This window comes from Delphinus delphis, chromosome 15 (assembly GCF_949987515.2).
Source record: "Delphinus delphis chromosome 15, mDelDel1.2, whole genome shotgun sequence".
In the NCBI taxonomy this organism is placed as follows: Eukaryota; Metazoa; Chordata; class Mammalia; order Artiodactyla; family Delphinidae; genus Delphinus; species Delphinus delphis.
This window is the reverse complement of record NC_082697.1, coordinates 43,177,664-43,197,508: the sequence shown is the minus strand read 5'-3', so window position 1 is coordinate 43,197,508 and position 19,845 is coordinate 43,177,664. Positions and strand designations below refer to the sequence as shown.

The 19,845-nt window shown below is 47.5% G+C and overlaps 1 protein-coding gene across 2 annotated transcripts in view; it reads right to left on the bottom strand.

Annotated features, from left to right (window-relative positions):
- Nucleotides 1–19,845, bottom strand: part of ABHD12 (abhydrolase domain containing 12, lysophospholipase) — a 70,107-nt gene that overhangs the window by 13,807 nt on the left and 36,455 nt on the right. For both annotated transcript variants that reach the window (XM_060031266.1, XM_060031265.2), the window contains exons 2-3: nucleotides 8,526–8,650; nucleotides 1,963–2,068 (exon numbers count right to left, since the gene is read on the bottom strand). In XM_060031266.1, coding sequence (XP_059887249.1) covers nucleotides 1,963–2,068; nucleotides 8,526–8,650 — 231 coding nt within the window. The remainder of the gene's footprint in view (nucleotides 1–1,962; nucleotides 2,069–8,525; nucleotides 8,651–19,845) is intronic.

Sequence of the window (19,845 nt, the reverse complement as noted above, 5' to 3'; positions counted from 1 at the left end):
GGGGTGGGGTGACAGCCGCTCCTCCTGTATAAAGGGGAAGCTATGTGAGCTCAGACCCCTTCCAGCTGGGTTCCAGCACAGAACGGGCACTGAATGGACACTGAGCAACGCCACGTCCCCTCAAACTCATCCATGTCTTTAAGTACGTGACTTAACTCACGATGCAAGACATATCATGCTGTTATATGTACTAATTCAGCAACACGGGTCTACGGGCTGGACTGGAAGCCCGGCCATCCTTAATGCACCATTTCTAACACAGAGCCTGTCCACAAGCCATCTTGGCACAGACGCACCTCTGCAGGAGACGTCACAGGCCCACGTGAGCAGTCCTTCCATGCCCGGCCAGGCAGGTGGACACTTGTCTATGTGGCCAAACCCTCCTTTAGAGAGGTGCTCTGGTTCATCTTAACTCAGGACACATCAAAGTCACTGTTCATCACTGGGGAGGGTCTGATTTAACACCTTTTTTCTGTAAAACTTATTCAAATTCATTCTTGGGAAGTTTTAAAAACATTACATGGCCGATTTCTTCTTTTCTAAGTGTTAGCATCTCATTTCTAACGTAGTCTCTCTGACCCATTTCAGAGGATTGCATTTTGGGTGGTTCTGACCGCTGCAATTATCACTCTCCCACAATTACAAACCTATGAGAGGGAAAGGTACATTTGGAAGGTGCTGGGAGCTGATATGCCTCCAGTAGCCAGCCTACCCAAACTCGGAGCTCCTGACAAAGGCCCAGGCAAGCTCTCCATCCCTGGGCTCCTCCCCCTGCCTGGCAGAGGGGAGCTGTCCTCCCACCACCACCCGCCTCCAGCTCCTCTGCAGCAGGACATGGCGAGGTGCCAGTGAGGGCAGGTGGTGAATGGAGCTGCTGCCACCCAAAGGCCCGCACTGTGATCAAGACAGTGCAGGGTGCAGACCTGGGCGGGCAGTGGTGCCCACCAGCACACAGCGACTGTCGCTTCCCAGAGACTCATGTGGTCATCACCAACACAACCTTCACAGGTAACTGTCCACAAATACCTGTCCTGTAACACGGCTGTTCTGCTCGAGGAAGAAGCCTGGCTGAGCCCACAACTTCAAAGCACAGACCCTCTTAACCATCAGGAGAGCCACCAATTCCCCCAAACACCTCTGAGCAAAACATGTCAGGCTTCTGACTGAAAATGAAAAGGCACAGCGGCCTGCATGCACACACTGGTCGTAAATGCTCCGTTAAAACAAGCCAGAAATGACCAAAGACAGCCCCAGCCTCAACCACTACGAACCAGAACCTCCCTCTCACTCTCTGGTCTTTACGCAGGAGCCCCTGCCCTCCGCACAGCACAGGGAAGTGATTCAGAGCACTTCACTCAGAAGCTTCTCACGTCCACAGCAGTTCTACTGAGACAAAGGCAGCAATTCAGAGCTGCTTCTGAGAGAAAGAGAAGACGCCACAGGAAAGCCGGTCCGCTCTGGTTCTGTTGTTTGTAAACACCAACTAGACCACAGAAAAAGCATTAAATCATATTCCAAAGAAATGCCAAGAAGTCACAGAACTTAGGCCCAACCTAAATTTATGGCTAAAAAAGTAAACGCTAAGAAAAGAGCAAACGCCACCACTATCAAGAGCTGAGAGTGCTGTGTGTGAAAGAAATGCAGCTGTTTTCAACAACTGGGTGGGCCCTTCTCTGCAAGACAGGTGTGGCTCAAGCCTGCGCTCACGATTCTGTGATATATTCTGTTTCTGGCTTTCTTCTCTCCTGGAAACGAGGCTTTCTGCAAAAACCAATCTGGTTTGAACACCTCAGAACAGAGCTGGTGCTGCCATCCCGTGCCCCATTATTCAAGGAATTTAGCTGAGATCTTTCCTTTGGAAACAGCAGGCAAAAGATAAAAATGGACAAGCAAGAGTTTCAGAGACCGCTCCGCTATCAAGAGGCGGTGCCCGGCCCTGCAGCCCTGAGGCTGCTCACTCACCAGACTCCAAGGGTCACGTCTTCCTCTGGCTGGAGGTAGTAATTACAGGTGTGATTCAAACCTTGATCCTGTGGTTTTTTCAAATCAATGAAATAGGGAACGCGCACTGTGGGGGACAAAGAGATGGAAACCAGGATTAGTGAGGGTGGACGGACACACGTACACAGCAGAGGTGAAGCTCTCAAAAAGTGCCAAGTACTTTCCCAACGCCATACTGCCTGGGGCACAGGGCCCTCCAGCCTCAGGCGGGGCTGGAGGTAGGTGTATCTACAGATCCTTCAGCAAGGACGAGGCCCAAGGAGACCCACTGAAGGCTGTTCAAGGTGTGAGAAGATGCAAGGAGGGAAGGAAAGATCCTTGGGAGACGGGAGGGTCGGCCTGGCCATGAGAGAGGCTGGAGACAAGGAGGCTACGACTGAAGGCTGGAGCCAGGGTGCTGGGGGAGGGACTGTGGGAAAGGCGACAGATGGATGTGTGTTCTGGACCTGGGGCCACGGGCTTGATGACCACCTGAATGTGGGTGCGGGCCAGGTAAGTGGGATTCTGAGGTTCCTAGTGCTGTCATTTAACAGAGAGTGAGGCCGAAGATGAGGAGTGGGTGCCAGAGGTGGAGGAATACACAGAACCCACAAGCCACACAGAGTCGAGGGAAGGCATGGGAACATGACAGCAGCTACTCATTCAGCCCTGAATTTAACAGGTGACCTGTCGACAGGGCAACGGCTGATAAATGCAGTGCACCCAACGATGGGAAGCCCTGGGCCTTCAGACAGAGGCAGCCGATATCGACAGACCTGGAGGAACCTCTGTGAATTACAGGCAGGTGAGAAGAGCAGGGAAGGAGGGTAAGATCACTGTGCTGCGGCTACAAAATCCCATGTCGCCACTGTACAAGCAAGCAACACCAATGCCAATACCAACACCAACACAGTGTGGCTTGGAAAGAAAGACAGAGAGACACACCAGGCTGTGAACATGGGTTTAAAGTGTGTGGGGGGTGGAGGCGAGTGTGCAATTTTCCCCTTGTATACCAGTGCACTTTTATTGCTTGAGATGAACACAATTTTTGAAGTTATATTTAGTTGAAAAATGAAAAACAAAAAACCAAACCCTGAGATGGGATTTACTCACATTATAAAATGGCAATTCCCAGAGTGGGTGGGGACAAAGTACAGTGTAGCCCTGACTTCCAGCCAGTCTTCAACAAGGAAGTCATGCAACTCTGGTTTTCTTTGGTGAAGAGAGTAGTTTCATTGTGTAACTCACACGGCCTCTCGGCACCAGAGCCCTGCATGCCCACTTCACGCCCCAGGGCCTTTGCACCTGCTGCGCCCCCAATACTCTGCGCCCACATACCTACATTCCAGCTCTTACTTCGTCAAATGTCCCCACAGCTCAGTAAATGTTCACTGAAGAAATGAAACAGTCAACTCACGAGGACATAGAGATATGCACATGCTCCTTCCCCCCCAGGAATTCCCTGAGCATTTTAAACCACGGGGAAGACAAATCCTCCCACCAGGGCTGCTTTTGAACCTCCAGCTTCTTAATCCATCTCTTTTCCAAGCAGCAGGCTACATTTTAAAAACTTTAATTATTTTCTCTCAAAAGAAAACCGGCACTCAAAGGAGGTGGCATCCTATTTACTGGTGCACCTTCCCGGTACTCTGACCACCGTCCCTGAAACAGGCTGGTACGACTGTGACCACAGCACTTGCTCAACCATGGGTCACATGTGATGATGCTGGGATTTGCACCCAGGCAGCCCGACTCCATAGCCCACACTCTTGACTAATCGGATAGGAAGTGAGGAAGGTAAACTGGCTCTGATCCTGGTGGGCCCTGAATGTTCTCGAATTGGGTCCCCCCAAAAGATATATTGAAGTCCTAACCCCCAGCACATCAGAAGGTGACCTCATTTGGAAACAGGGTCTTTACAGAGATAATCAAGCTTAAGTAAGGTCATTTGGTGGACCTGATCTAATACGACTGGTGTCCTTATCAAAAGGGAATTTGGATACAGACAGACAGAAGGAAGCCAACATGAAGTCACAGGAGAAGGCAGCCGTGTGATGGAGGCAGGGGCAGCTGTGCAGCTACAAGCCAAGGAACACCAGCCACCACCAGAGGCTGGGAAGAGGCAAGGAAGAGGGAGCCCAGGCCTGCCCACACAGGGATTTCGAAGCTCCAGAGCTGGGAGAGAATACATTTCTGTAGTTTTAAGCCACACCGTCTGTGGTGTCTGTTATGCTGTGGAGTCAGAGTTCACTCTGACAACATTCTCAGGGAGGGCTCCTGACCAGCAGGCCTAGAAAGGTCTCCCCTGGACGCGTCTCTTCCAGATGGAAGTGCCCACTCCTGCCATCCCTGGTGACGGCTCCGTGCTGGGGAAGCCGAGGCTGCAGCGTCAGGTGGCGGTTCATCATCTGACCACTGAGGGGAAATGACTTTGTCAGTAAAACTCTGAATATGTCCAACAAGTGCTGATTCAATCAACTCTGCTCCTGAGGCCAGAGTGCCCGTGCTAAAGGGAAGGTGGGCACCATCGAGGGCTGAGGGCACTGCTGTCAGGCCTCACGGGCTCTCTCCCAGAAAAGGCAGCCATGCAGCTTACACGCTGCCCCAGAGTTCCGAGAAGGCCCCTGCCAGTGAAAAGCATCTTCCGAAGATTAGCAGTTAATCTTAAAAGCTTCCAAGCCCGAGAAATCTAGAACCAAGAAACTCAATTCTGCTCTAGGACAGCTTGGCTCCCACCAAGTCCATCCTCCAGTTCACTTTCATTTCTGTTTTAGAAACCGTGGAAAAGGATGCAGTTAATGCACCAAGTGCAGCAGGTGCTGCCTGTGTGCCTCCCCTCCAGCTAGCGAGAGGTGCCTGGTCAGTCCCGGGGGCTGAGACAGCCCCAGAGGAACCACCTGGCCACTACTGGTAAAAGCAAGCAGAACTTCTGCAAGACAAAGGAACGGAGTCAAGGGGTGCAGGGCCCCAGGCTGGCCTGAGGAGGGTCCAGGATCTGCCTGGACCAGAACACGGCTCACTCCTGCTGGCCTTCGTGTGGCCACAGCCCTTGGCCCGTGACTCTGGGATGCAGGCTGGAGCCCACCCTCCTGGCCCCTGCTTCCACCGCAGGGCTGAAGCAAGGAGAGAGCACCCAGCCCGCCAGCAGTCCCCTGAGGTGGCAGGGGCAGGAGTCGGGAGCTCCTCATCGCTATCAATTACAAGCTCCGCCTCACACAGAAGTTGAGTGCACAGCCCAGGGACCCAGCACACAGGCCCATGCAGCTGTCAGGACCAGGCCTCTGGTTTCTCCTGCTTCCCCAGCTGTGTATCATCCACCCTCTGACCTCGCTGTCATTTATCAGCAACCACAAACATCATCGGGAGCGATTTAGAAAGGACCCTCAAGAGATGGTGCTCGGTAAGCAGTGAGTAAACACATGAATGAACAGAAAACTGAGTCTGCCATCCTTTCCTCAGCCAATCTAGAAGATACTGGTGGGGTGAGAGGCCAGAACTCCTGGGCTGCAGAGAACACGTCTGACTGCCTGAGAACTTTGAACATCGGGGCTATGCCCCATCCCAGGCACTGAGTAAAGACCACCCTGATATACGGGAAGAGGTGGGGCACCAACAAGGGAAGGGCCGGGAAGGCCCTCTGGGTTTTCTCAAACGCCAGTTCCCCGAAGGGCTCTGGGCTTCCACAAGAAGAAAGGGATAAGGAAAGAAAGCTATCAGGGATCACAGGGACTGCTAAGGGGAAGGAAAAAGAGGAGGCTGAAGGACTGCCATCCCGTGGAAGCTGTAGTGGACAGGCTGGCCTTCTGCTTGAACAACAAATGAGCAATTCATATATTAACCCTAATCTCCAAAAAAGGCCCAAGGCAGTGTGCAGACAAGAGCAGTTTTATACCAGCCTCTGAACTGAAACATTCCTTCCCACCAGGAGATGGTTCTAAATCCCAGGGCAAAGACTGTGACAAGGCGCTGCTATCAACACAACATCGCTGGGCTGGGGGCGGGGGTACCGACTTTTGAATGTGAGTATCAAAAAGCACATATATTTATGCTTACACGTACAGACACACACAAAAAGACCAGCAGGAAATCATAGATGCTATCCTTCATCTAATGCTTATTTATCTGAGTTATACATTTAGTTTCAGATAGAGTTGCTATGAACTTAAGACTATCTTAATCGTGTTTTGGGGCCCAAAAGATTGTTACACTTCCTGCAATATCCAAATGGAAATCCACAGCTCACAATTCACATCTTGAGGAGACAAGAAGGAAGGTGCCCCCCGAACATGCAGGTCCTCCAGAAGCGTGAGATGAAACTGCCAAGTCACACCGCAAGACAGCCTGGAGATCCCCGTCTCCTCCACGGGGAGGGGCACACACAACCATCCCACTTCCACACAGCAGGCATATGGAAACAAGGAGTTGGGGACGGGTGTCTCTCTGGGGGGTGCAGGGCAGCCCCACGGCCCAGCCTGGCCCTCCTCTTCTGTGCCATGGAGCCCAACCCAGAGAACCCAGGAACATCCTGCCATTTCATTAGGAAATCAACAGTGCAAAATTTGTGGGCTGTGTCTAAAGTTACCCCAATGATTGACCTAAAGAAAATCAACTCTATTCAAATATTTGCTGGGACCCCGCGGTGTGGCAGCCCAGAGGGCAGCAGGCCACCTGCTGCCAAGACACCTGCCCAAGGGGCCTGGAGTTGTCCGGAGGCCTGCCTTGTGGGAAAGCTGTGCAGGGCTGACTCTAAGGTCTGCTATTGGGAAATCTGCAGCCTGTGGCTTCGTGTTTGCGTGTAACTCAAACTCTCTTCTGTGCTAGACTGACTGTGGACATTTAAGGGACATTACAGTCAGAAAAAAACAAAACTTTCTTGATTTTAATAGGTTGTGAGTTCCTTCTAAGTTTGTGCTTCTCACAAGCGGTGAAAACTCAGGGATGATAAATTCCTGGAAGTTTAGCCACGTTTATGTTAGAAAAATCAAATGCTTCTTAGTGTACCTACATGTGTTTTACACTTACTTTATGACACCCAAATACAAAACGCATTTTAGGTTTATGAAGTATTAAATATCCACCTCACTAGTTCTGTTCCTCCTCCTCCTGCGCCTCTTTAGAGCAGACATTCCCTTTCAGCAGCGAGATCCACTTTTCTGTGATCAAGTCTACTGCAGACTTAACACCCCAAACTCATGTGCCCCAATGCACACGGGCCTCTGCAGAGTCTGCAGCACTGGTGTTACTCCAGACGAGGGGCCACCCACCCCCTGCCTTGCAACACCTCCTGTCTGTCCTCTCCTCCCACCTCCTCTTCACCAGCTCCCCTGCTGCCTCCATAGCACCAGCCCAGCTTCCCAAGCCTCCAGCTCCGACACACACAAGTTCAAACCCACTCCTTGCAAACCAGCACAGCCAAGAGCGTGCAGAGCCTGCCTCACCTGCCCTGAGTGCTCCCCACACCTGACTGCAAGGCCATCTCTCATGAGGCACCTGATGTGTGCCAAGCACCACGTTCTATCCGCCGACCTCGAAGGCCCGCAGGCGCAGTCCCTTCCCGCCTGGCCTCATCTTAAAGGTGTAAAAGGATGCTCCATAAAAGGATTATTCCTGGCAACCGTATACCTTCCACTTCATAAACCTGATACTTCTACCCTTTTTCCTCCCACTTGCCCAAAAGTAAACATATAGCATGAAAAAAAAAAAAACTTTGGAACACACCAGGTCCAAGTTAACTGAAGGAGACTATAACACCTCGAAAGCCAGCATATAATTCCACAGAAACCAAAGTATGTCAGGTTTTTTGTTTTGTTTTTTATTTTAACATCTTTATTGGGGTATAATTGCTTTACAATGGTGTGTTAGTTTCTGCTTTATAACAAAGTGAATCAGTTATACATATACACATGTTCCTATATCTCTTCCCTCTTGCGTCTCCCACCCTCCCTATCCCACCCCTCCAGGCGGTCACAAAGCACCAAGCTGATCTCCCTGTGCTATGCGGCTGCTTCCCACTAGCTATCTACCTTACTTACGTTTGGTAGTGTATATATGTCCATGCCTCTCTCTCGCTTTGTCACAGTTCACCCTTCCCCCTCCCCATATCCTCAAGTTGTCAGGGTTTTTTAAGGGGGAAAAAAAAAAGATTTTTTTTTTTTAATTTAAAGAAAAAAGGCCTAATTATTTTTAAGGCACTATTTTCAGTGGTCACCTTTTCCAAGGACAGTTAACCTCCTAGACTGCACAAAGGACAGAGCATCCCCAACATGACAGCTTCAGAAGACTCTCCATGTTATCAACATTTCTACCCACCTCAGCTGAAGAAAGACCCCCCCACCATGCAGTAGTCACCTGTGCACACAAATGCCAACCCTGAAGAGCAATGCCCTCGTTACAAACATCTTTTAACTGGGAGGGGGCAAAGGGAACCTTCTGGACAATAAAAAGGCTCTATTTCCTGATCTCAGTAGTGAATATATAAATACATAAATCACCATGAAAATGAACTCCTACTAAAATGAAAGGAAACATGGACACACAGCACTTACCGAAATTCAAGAAAATCAGTTTGGCCTGTATCCCAGGACACAGTTTGATGAGAAATGGAATGGCCACGTACAACCCCACGACACAGAGGAGTATCTTCCTCAGTCGGAAGCACAGGCCCTTTCGCCTGAAAGAGAAAAGCAGTGAGCAGGTCAAAGGCAGGAGTGAGTCTGCTGTGGTTTACTAACAGCATCACTGACCACGATCCACACCTATTGTTTCCAACAAGAGTATCACCAATGATAAGAGGAGCCTCCCACCCGCTTTTGCCTTTTAATTTGCGCTTAGAACTCTACCAGAAGGGTAAAATTTGTTTCCCCGAAAGCCAAAGAAACAGTCCTGCTGATTTCCTTTGTATGCCCTGGAATCAGAACCCAGCACAGCCATCAGATCCTCAGAAAGTGCCCAACTTCATGTCAGACAGTAGCTGCAACTTCACCTCAGGAGAGTGGCTGCCTCTGAGCCTCTGACTGCCCTCCTGCAAGCAAGCGTGGGCTACCCATCAGAGGAAGCACGTATGCGACAGAACCTGCCACACCAGGTCCCGGGAGGCAGCTGGCCGGAAGGCTCTGGCCATCACTGCATGTTCTCATATTTCTGCCCGCATACCCTCCAGAGGCCCCTTTTCCGGGCACCTCGGGCCAGGTCATCACCCCAGGTCTCAAGACTCTTCTAATCCACAACCAGCTCCAAGACTTCCTCATCCTGTTCCTGATCCCCTGTTAAAAAATGTCCCTAGCCCAGAGAGTCTCAAACTTCTTGGACTAAGGGCCTCTCTACAACTGAAAAATTGAGGGCCCAAAAGAGCTTCTGTTCATATGATTTGTGTGTATTACTCTTTGTTTTATGAGAAATTAAAGAAAAATTTTAAATATCTATTAAGTCATCTAATAACAATAAACAACAATAAATATAATTAACATGTTATAAAAAATGATTATATTTTCCAAAACGAAAAATTTTAGTGAGGAGATTTTTACAAATTTCTTTAAGTCAGACAGCTTAACAGAAGACAGATGGGTTCTCGTATCTGCTTCTGCATTCAATCTGCTGCAATCCCACACGTCACGCAGCATCTGGAAAGCTCCCGAAACCCCATGAGAGAATGAAAGTGAAAATGGCAAACAGCATCTCAGTGTTACCAAGAAATCTCTCTGACCTCACGGACATGCTGAAGGGTTCTGGGGACCCCATGAGACCCAAGCACACATGGAAACTGCTGCTTATCTGAGCATATCAAGTCTCAACCTCAATGGGTTTAGTTACTTATTTCTGGACTATTTCGAAAAAAAGTAAGGTGGTTTAAAAAAATATACCTTGAACTGCTGACACATGCAACAATACAACAGAAGGATCTAAATGCATTAGGCTAGGGGCTTCCTTGGTGGCACAGTGGTTTAGAATCCTCCTGCCAATGCAGGAGACACGGGTTCGAGCACTGGTCGGGGAAGATCTCACGTGCCACAGAGCAATTAAGCCCATGCACCACAACTACTGAGCCTGCGCTCTAGAGCCCATGTGCCACAACTACTGAAGCCCGCGCACCTAGCCTGTGCTCCGCAACAAGAGAAGCCACCGCAATGAGAAGCCCACGCGCCGCAACTAGAGAAAGCCCGCGTACAGCAATGAAGAGCAAATGCAGCCAAAAATAAATAAATAAATTTATAAAAATAAATAAAATTTTTTAAAAAAAGCATTAGGCTAAGTTAAATAAGACAGACACAAAAGACTACATACTGTATAATCCCATTTGTCTGAAATTCCAGAAAAAGCAAAACTACAGAGACAGAAATGCAGAACAGTGACCTCAGAGGCTGGGAGTAGAGGAAAGAGATTGCAAGGGGCACGAGGCAACTTTTGCAGTGATAGAAATGTTCTTTATCTGGACTGTGGTTGTGGACACATGAATGTATATGTTGGTAAATTTTATCGCATGTAAATAATACTTCAACAAAGCTGATGTAAATAATACCTCAATAAAGCTGATGACAAATATGCATATCTGACGATGTAATCCTTTCACTCATTCACCTGGCTCAGCCACCAGTCGTTACTGAGCACTGGGCACTCCTGGGGCAGTGGACAATAAGGGCAGCAGAGGATGCTATCTGCGTCTCTGCTGTGCTCTCAGCTCAGCGGGGCGGACAAAGGGCTGTGAGAGAGGCATCTGGTGCAGGGTGACCTGACCTAGTGTGGGCTTCCAGGGAAAGGGCCACTGGTGGAAACATTAAGTCAGGAATACAGGAGTTAACTAGATGATGCAGGAGAAGTTTAAAAGGGCATCTTAAATTCCATGTACAGTCTACCCATTCACTGAGGAAAGGCATATGATGTAGTGGTTAAGGTGCCGGCTCTGAAGTCAAATGATCTGGTCCAGCATCCAATCTACCACTTACTAGCTGTCATATTCCTCTTGAACAAAAAATATATATATAAATAGAAATGAAAAAAATGTATCTACCTGTAGCAATAAGGATCTTCTACATTAAAATCATTTTCTTCCAGATTGAGTTATTATAATTATTATCATACACATTAATCAAAATGACAAATATGTTATATTTTCGGTAAATTATTATTAAGCATGAAAAGTAAACTTTTTTTTTTTTTTTTTTTTTTAGCGGTACGCGGGCCTCTCACTGCTGTGGCCTCTCCCGTTGCGGAGCACAGGCTCCGGACACGCAGGCTCAGCGGCCCAACCGCTCCGCGGCACGCGGGATCCTCCCGGACCGGGGCACGAACCCGCGTCCCCTGCATTATCAGGCAGACCCTCAACCACTGCGCCACCAGGGAAGCCCCGAAAAGTAAACTTTTATTGAAAATACATCTTTAAATGAGATGGATTCCACTACTTTCCCAAATGCATCATGTCTCTCTCTATATATTACTTATTGATAGAAAAAAGTGGGGGGGTTAGCATTAATTCTATTTCTGTTTTTGGTTTTTAAACATATAAGTATTGAGAACTTGTTCACATCAGTAAAAGGGAGTGGAAGTTTACTAGTATCACCACTTCTTCAGGGTTACATGCTCAAAATCACACAGTAAAAAAACTCAAATAAGCCCTTTTTCATTTTTGTTGACAGCTAAGAATTTGACACCACCTGACTTGTAAAATTTTGATGCAGTCATTAGACATTCACTTTCTCAGCTTTTACCAAGAACTGAGCCCTCTTGCCTTGACCTTGACCTGCCTTTAGCAAGAATCCTGCTAAGCCATCCCCCACCTTGATATCTGATCAAGTCCCTCATCCCCCCACCTTTGATGTCTAAACCCTTGACCTGCCTTTAGCAAGAGTCCCTCCACCCTTGATATCTCCTCAGTAATTTTTCATCCCCTGATCCCCTAACTCTACTTTCTGTCTGGAAATCCCAAGCCGTCTCCTCAGAAGGCATCCCAGAGAGGGCTGTACGCGTGCCCGACCTTTCTACCGGCTCCTTCTGTCCACCCTGCCAGGCCTTTTCCTTCCCACCCCAGCCCCACCTCCCTACAGCCACTAGAGCTTTAGGCCCCTGCCTACATGGGGGGCTGTTAAGGGACTCAGGGACTCCACACAGCCTCTACCTGAGGATGAAAAGGAAAAATGACATATTGGAAATAGGTCAGGTGTTTTACCCACGCAGCTGGGCTGTGGAAACACCCAGACTGCTGCTTGGTATTCTCAAAAAGTCCCTCACCTGAAATTCAGTCCATTGCCTCCACAGGATTACATATCATGGGAAATGAAAATCTTAAAAGTCAAATATAGTAAAAAAGCATTAGTCCTCATCTTGAGCAGGTACCTTAAATTGTTCCATTTCCCCAAAACTAAATTCAGATAAAAAGATAAATAAAGCAGGGCAAAGACGAGAACCAACTCTTACGTTACATAAGCTGCTGAGTTTTGTGTGACTGTGATTATGCTGACTGGTGGCTCAGCTGTCAGGACGAGTGCAGTAAGATCTCTCTTTGTATCTGACTGTTTACATATGTATGGACATATGTTTGTGTATGTATGTACATATGTAAGCTACAGCTGACCCTTGAACAGCGAAGGGGTTAGGGGTGCCAACCCTCCATGCAATTGAAAATCTGAGTATAACTTAAAGTTGGCCCTCCAGTTTTGCAGTTCTGCTTCTGTGGATTCCACCAACCATGGATCATGTGGTACGTCTTTGGTGGTAAAAAATCTGTTTATAAGTGGACCTGCCTGCATAGTTCAAACCCGTGTTGTTCAAGGGTCCACTGTATTTGTGATGTTTTCCTAGCCCTGGATGGTATTACCAAATTAATTTATAAAACCCCCTTAAGGAGCTCTCTTCCAATTGGCTTAAAGAGAAATAAGTGACAAGTTAAATATTCCTAAAACTCCCAGAAGTATAAGAACCCAAATATTTTTCAAGCTCATGTATAAATAAAACCAGTTTAGTGGTGTCAGTTTAATAAAAGCAGTTGTCCTCTTGAAACAGGAGGGAATGGGGCAGGGCACAACCTTTAAAAGAGTGACACAGCCAAAGAACAAGACAAAAACTGGTTAGAACCAACTAGATCCAAGATGGTGGAAGATTCGACTTCCAGTAGACCTCGAGCCTCATTATATGCTAATTGTAATGCATTCGCTAAATGACGTACCCACCAGTGCCATGACAGTTCTGAGGCCAACCAAAAAAGGCCAAAAGCGAGCGGTGGCCCAATTCCTAGAAATCCCTGCCCCTTCCCCCGAAATAGCTGGAATAATCCTGCTCATTAGCCTATGAAATTTACCCAGCCCATAAAAACTAACCACACCATATTTTGGGGACTCTCACCTTCTGAGATGGTCCACACTCTGTGGAGTGTGTTTCTCTCTAAATAAATCCACTTCTACCTATCACTGTGTCTCTCAGTCGACAAGACATAAAGAACCTGAGCTTCATGAGTCCTGAGACCAGCTGTGTGACCTCAATTAAAAGACAGTGGGGGGGCTTCCCTGGTGGTGCAGTGGTTGAGAGTCCGCCTGCCGATGCAGGGGACACGGGTTCGTGCCCCGGTCCGGGAAGATCCCACGTGCCGCGGAGCGGCTGGGCCCATGAGCCATGGCCGCTGAGCCTGCGCGTCCGGAGCCTGTGCTCCGCAACAGGAGAGGCCGCAGCGGTGAGAGGCCCGCGTACCGCAAAAAAAAAAAAAAAAAAAAAAAGACAGTGGGTTTTGACTAGGTTCAACTCCCGGCATGTGGGTTCAAGTCCCACCTGAAGTGCATGGTTTCACTCTGAGTTATCAGCGTTAAGTATAATATGAGCACACATTATTTGACTAATAAACCCAGGTAGAATAACAACCTAATATAATCTACTAGATTATTAAGATTATAAAAATTACAAACTCAACCTAAGAATAAAAGTACAAGTAGATATGCAGTAAAATTGCTTGAAATCCATTATTTCATGTATATCAAGTGCAGCAATAAAACAAAACCCACGTATTTAACTAAGGTTTTTATTCTGTGATTTTTTTTGAAACTTGCCTAACACACGTGTTATAAAAATAATAAACAGGGAAATAACTTGATGATGGCTAGCTTACAGCATTCATGAAACAATCCCAGTATAACTGTTAAGAACCAGTGTATCGGACTTCCCTGGTGGCGAAGTGGTTAAGAATCTGCCTGCCAGTGCAGGGGACATGGGTTCAATCCCTGGTCCAGGAAGATCCCACATGCCGCGGACCAACTAAGCCTGTGGGCCACAACTACTAAGCCTGTGCTCTAGAGCCCGCAAGCAACAACTACTGAAGCCCGCGCGCCTAGAGCCCGTGCTCCACAGCAAGAGAAGCCATCGCAATGAGAAGCTCGTGCACCACAACGAAGAGTAGTCCCCACTCGCTGCAACCAGAGAAAGCCCACGAGCAAAAACGAAGACCCAACGTGGCAATCAATCAATCAGTCAATAAATAAATAAATATAAAAGAACCAGTGTATCAGGCTGACGTGATATAAAAGTTTTATGAATGGATTTTTCAACAATAGCTGAAACCAAGCAGGACTCTGTGGGACCCTCCTGGGCACAAAAGCCCTTCTGCAACCCCTGTTTCTAGGAGATAGGCTTCACTCAGCTTCCTTGACCTTCCCTGATTTCCAAAAGGCAGATTCAAACAGTTGCTAATTGGGGAAGGGAGGCAATGAGAAACAAGGGAGGGGCAGTCAAGAACAACAGTGCACACTTGGGGCAGGGTCCTGGTTCCTCCTCAAGGGATATACAAAACAATATCTTTGAGTGTCTTCTGCAGGAACTAAGGTCCCCATCCAGGCGGAGGATGGTAATTTCAGGCTGAGCACAAGATTCCCGTAGCACCATCGTAATACCTCACCACCAACCAATCAGAAGAAAGTTACACACCCTGCAGCCCTCACCCCAAATTTTGCCTATAAAAACTTTTCCACCAAAGCCATCAGGGGTCTTTGAGCATGAGCCACCGGTTCTCCTTGCTTGGCCCTGCAATAAACCTTTCTCTGCTCCAAACTCTGATGTGCTGGTTTATTTGGCCTCACTGTGCATTGGGCACACTAACTTCGGTAACAAACATTTATCTTTTTCCCCCTACCTGATCCCTCCAGAATTCAGAGACTCTGACTATTCTTATTTTCATGGCAATGTAGTTACTTGCATAACTTCAGCAAGAATCCGTCTTCCTTGTGCAGAACACAATTGGAAACACTGATTATATAACCAAGGCTTTGACTGGAATGGCATATTTTAAAATGGTTCATAGAATTGTATACGACCAGACAGCTTTAAGGAACTAAGGCTGACTTTATGGAACCAATGTTTACAAACACCTCTTAGAAAAATAGGCCTGGTACCTAATTTACATAGCTCCCAGCCTTACTTACAGGTCACTTCCTGGCAGGCCCCAAAACTGTAGGATATTTTAAGGACTTCAGGAAGATAGGAATTCATCCAAATCTGTAGGTACTGCAGTTCTTGACTTGGCTTCCTAGCTTCGAAAGACTTTTAAAAGTCTGAGATTCTTATAAAATGTTCCAGCAAAGCAAACTTTTAAGAGGCCTGTGTGGTCAACTGGCATGCTTGCTGCACTTATGTAAATGATTAGGCCAAATCTTTTTTTTTTAATAAAGAAAAATAATCTTACTTTGAGTATCTCTGATCAAAGAAGGACACGACTGTGGAGAGAAATTTTATGTTTCAACAGAAAACTGTAATACACCCTTGTGGGTTATTCAGATTTCTAGTCCTGTTCATTATCTTTGAGGTTTTATTATCTATCTGTAAACTGGTCTAGATCCTGCCCTCTTGTACATTTTATCAGTCTTCACCAAATTCTCAATTCTTTGGGTTTCCTTCAATGCCTGGTTACAACCCTCCAAGTTAACATTTCTAATTTTCTTCACACCCTCTGACTGCCCAGTTCCTCAATGGGACTCCAGGCTGTTGTGCAGTTTCCCCTTCCCTGAGGATCAGAAAAGTCCTTCCAGATGAAGCTGGTCAACTTGATGTAAACCTTTTCGAGGCTTCACCACAGCAGATCACGTGTGGGATGCCATTACCAAAGACATTCAAACTGCAAACCAGGAAATCCATCTTATTGCCATCCTCCCTCCACAACCTAAAAATGCCTCAAACTCAACGTTTAAATATCTTCTCAACTGACTGCCCTCTGGACTCAGAAAATGGGTTTAGAATCTGCTCCAACCATTAATCTTTGTTTTTCTTTTTGTTTGCTTGTTCTAACCCAAGGTCTTCTTTCCTACTGCAGATTGCCTACTTCTCACCTTCTCAGCTGAGTCTTCTCTCTGCAGCAATCAACCAGCTCCTTGCTTGTGAAACTTCTTGGGAAGTTTCAACTGGGGGAATGTGGGGACTGACAACCCAAAAGAAATGGTCAAAATTACTTCAAAATGAAAACATCTGATTTCTAATAGATGCAGAAAGAAATCTCATTGGAAATTCCCTCCTCTGCCTAAGGCAGAGCTCTAGAAGAGTAGCTGCCACAAACTGCCCTTGGGGAGGTCTCCAGTCAGGGAGGTGACTGACCTTGGGCACAGGACATCCAAAAACACTATATCAACAAGCCTCAGTCCTGCCCCTCCCCTTTAGGAAACTGGCAATATAAACCCTTTCCCTCTGGCTGTTTGGGTAGCTGCTCTCCTTACAGAGCACTCCCACATGCGTAATAAACTTTTTTCCTGTTAATCTGTCTACTGTCAATTACTTCAGATGTAAATTTATGCTGGAAAAGTTTTTCTCTCAGCAGCACAATCATCGGGTCTGGCCATCTTTCTCCAACAGATGAAGTCCTTCCAGCAGGGACCCCGTCTTTCACCTTTGTCTCTGTGGTAGCTAAGTCAATGCCACGCCTACAGTTTGTGCTCAGTGAATGTTTGATCAAAGAATTACTGCCCCATGATCATTAATGCAGAAAATTATCAGAACCACCACCAATTTCTCTGGGCTCCAACTACACTTGAGTCCCACAGTTTTTTTCTATTTCATAGTTTGTGTCTTCAACCAAGCATCTACACTGAAAGTTACTCTGGTTGACAGTCACTTGGTTGTGTATTAGAATCTTTGGAGAAATTTACAAAATATCAATGCCTGGAACTTGCTTCAGAAATTCTAGTTTTGGAAATTCCCTGGTGGTCCACTGCAGGAGGCATGGGTTTGCTCCCTGGTCAGGAAACTAAGGTCCTGAATGCCGTGCAGCGTGGCCAAAAAAAGAAAAAGAAAAAATAATAATAAAACTAAAGAAAGAAAAAAAAGAAATTCTAGTTTTATTGGTCTGAAGTATGACTTGAGGAGACCACAGCTGCCTGCCTACCCAGCAGCCCCTGAGCACCTCAGCACTTGCTGAGACAGGAAGGGGGCAGGGCATAACCTTTAAAAGAATGACAGCCATCAAGGACACAACATAAACTGGTTAGAACCAACCAGCTCCAAGATGGTGGACGAGTTGACTTCCACTAGACCTTGAGCCTCAGTATAGGCTCACTGTAATACAACATGCTAAATAACACATCCACAGGCGCCATGACAGTTCCAAGGCCAACCATAAAGGTCACAAAGTGGACAGTGGCCCAATTCCTGGAAATTCCCATCCTTTCCCCAAAATAGTTGTAATACTCCTCCCACTCATTAGCCTATGAAATTACCCACCCCTATAAAAACTGACAACCCCGTACCCTGGTGCCTCTCACCTTCTGAGATGGCTTACACTCTGTCTATGGAGTGTGTATCTCCCTGAATAAACTTCCTTTTTTAAAAAATTAATTAATTTATTTATTTTTGGCTACATTGGATCTTCGTTGCTGCGCACGGATTTTTCTCTAGTTGCGGCGAGCAGGGGCTACTCTTTTTTGCGGTACATAGGCTTCTCATTGCGGTGGCTTCTCTTGTTGCGGAGCACAGGCTCTAGGTGCACGGGCTTCAGTAGTTGTGGCATGTGGGCTCAGTAGTTGTGGCCTGTGGGCTCTAGAGTGCAGGCTTAGTAGTTATGGCACACGGGCTTAGTTGCTCCGCGGCACGTGGGATCTTCCCAGACCAGGGCTCAAACCCATGTCCCCTGCATTGGCAGGCAGATTCTTAACCACTGCGCCACCAGGGAAGTCCCCGAATAAACTTTCTTATTACTTTACTATGGCTCACTCTTGAATTCTTTCCTGCGCAAAGCCAAGAACCCACACTCAGTGGCCATCCCCCGTCCCAGGAACTCACCTGAGACCTGGGACATGACCATCCTCTCTGGCCCCACTTTCTTTCCTGCGACACTGCCACTTACTTCACCTTCACGGCCTTTCCCTCTGTCCCTGCCGAGCCAGACTCAATGCCCATGATCATTAAGGTGCCACCACCCGCACTTCAGAGTTTTGTATGGCATCTCCCTTCCCCTGGGGTTGGAACAGGCCAGTAAGGGTGCTGAGCACGCCTGAATCCTTCCTGAGAGTCTCTGCAGAAACCTAGGAGGGGGCTTCCCTAGTAGCGCAGTGGTTGAGAGTCCACCTGCCGATGCGGGGGACACGGGTTCGTGCCCCGGTCCGGGAAGATCCCACCTGCCGCGGAGTGGCTGGGCCCGTGAGCCATGGCCGCTGAGCTTGCGCGTCCGGAGCCTGTGCTCCGCAACAGGAGAGGCCACAACAGTGAGAGGTCCGCGTACCGCAAAAAAAAAAAAAAAAACCAAAAAAAAACAAACTAGGAGGGACAGAGAACTGGGGACAAAGGAAGCCACCCTGAAGTGGCCAAAGGAGCCCTTCAGTCTCTCAGGACAAGACCTGAAGGTTCTAATTTTAAGACTTAAACCACTTTCATAAGCAAACAAACAAAAAGGAGTTTTTGGCCTCGACAGATCAAATAAGCTCAATGAAGCAGGAAACTATCTGGCAGTAAGCAAAAAACCAATAACCAGAATTTGGCCCTAAGGACTGCTCCTACCTGCAGTGCCAGTTCACCACTGTGGGAGGTGGAAGCCAGACACAGGGGTGCATGCTGTCCCAGAAGCAGGATGGGAGGCAGGAACGGCAGTGAAGGAGACACCTACTGGCTCCCACAGTGGGAGGACTCTCCTGCAACTGACCTCAGCTCTGGTGCCAAAACAGGTCCTTCCACAGAAGTTCATTCACACTTATGGCTGACTTCTTGGCATCAACTGCCAGGCCTCATGCCTTCTGGGCTAAAATGTTGTATGTAAGTCCCAGGTTCCAGATGAGAAACTGAGGCTCGTGTATGAGCACACGGTCCATGTGGAACTGAACGCAGGCCATCTTTCCTGATGTCCAAGACAAAGACGTTCTTGGGTCAGACCATTCACAGAGACACACAGGATCCCAAGCGACCTGGGGAACATGACGACACCAAACCAAATCCAGCAAGCCAAACTACTGAGTCCGCAAAATCCTATGCAAGACAGGACTGTACTGTCAGAAAAAATTAATAAAGGTTACACTAGAAGAAAAATGAACTTGTCTGGTCTGCTCAGCTCTTGGCCATCCATCCCATCTTCTCAGAACGACAGTCTTCACACCCCCTCCAGCAGTTCAGACCAAGAAACTGGCCCCATCGCTTCTCTGTCTGCTCGCTTATCTGACCTGGGCTTTCCCTTTCCTACCTCTCTTTTTCTTCTCCTTCCGTGCCTTCTAAAGAGATACTCAAACATAATTAAACTGCTTTGAACAATGGCAGCATTATTTCTTTGTAAGAGGTTTGAGCTGTCAAAGTCTCTCTTTGGAACAGGAAATGGGAAAAATAACAGTACCATCATTCCCAAAGGCCCCCACCTTATATAAACACTACCATGTCCTCCGCGGGGCTAGAGCTGGAAATTCTGTATTATATGGAACCAGCAGGTGTTAAGAA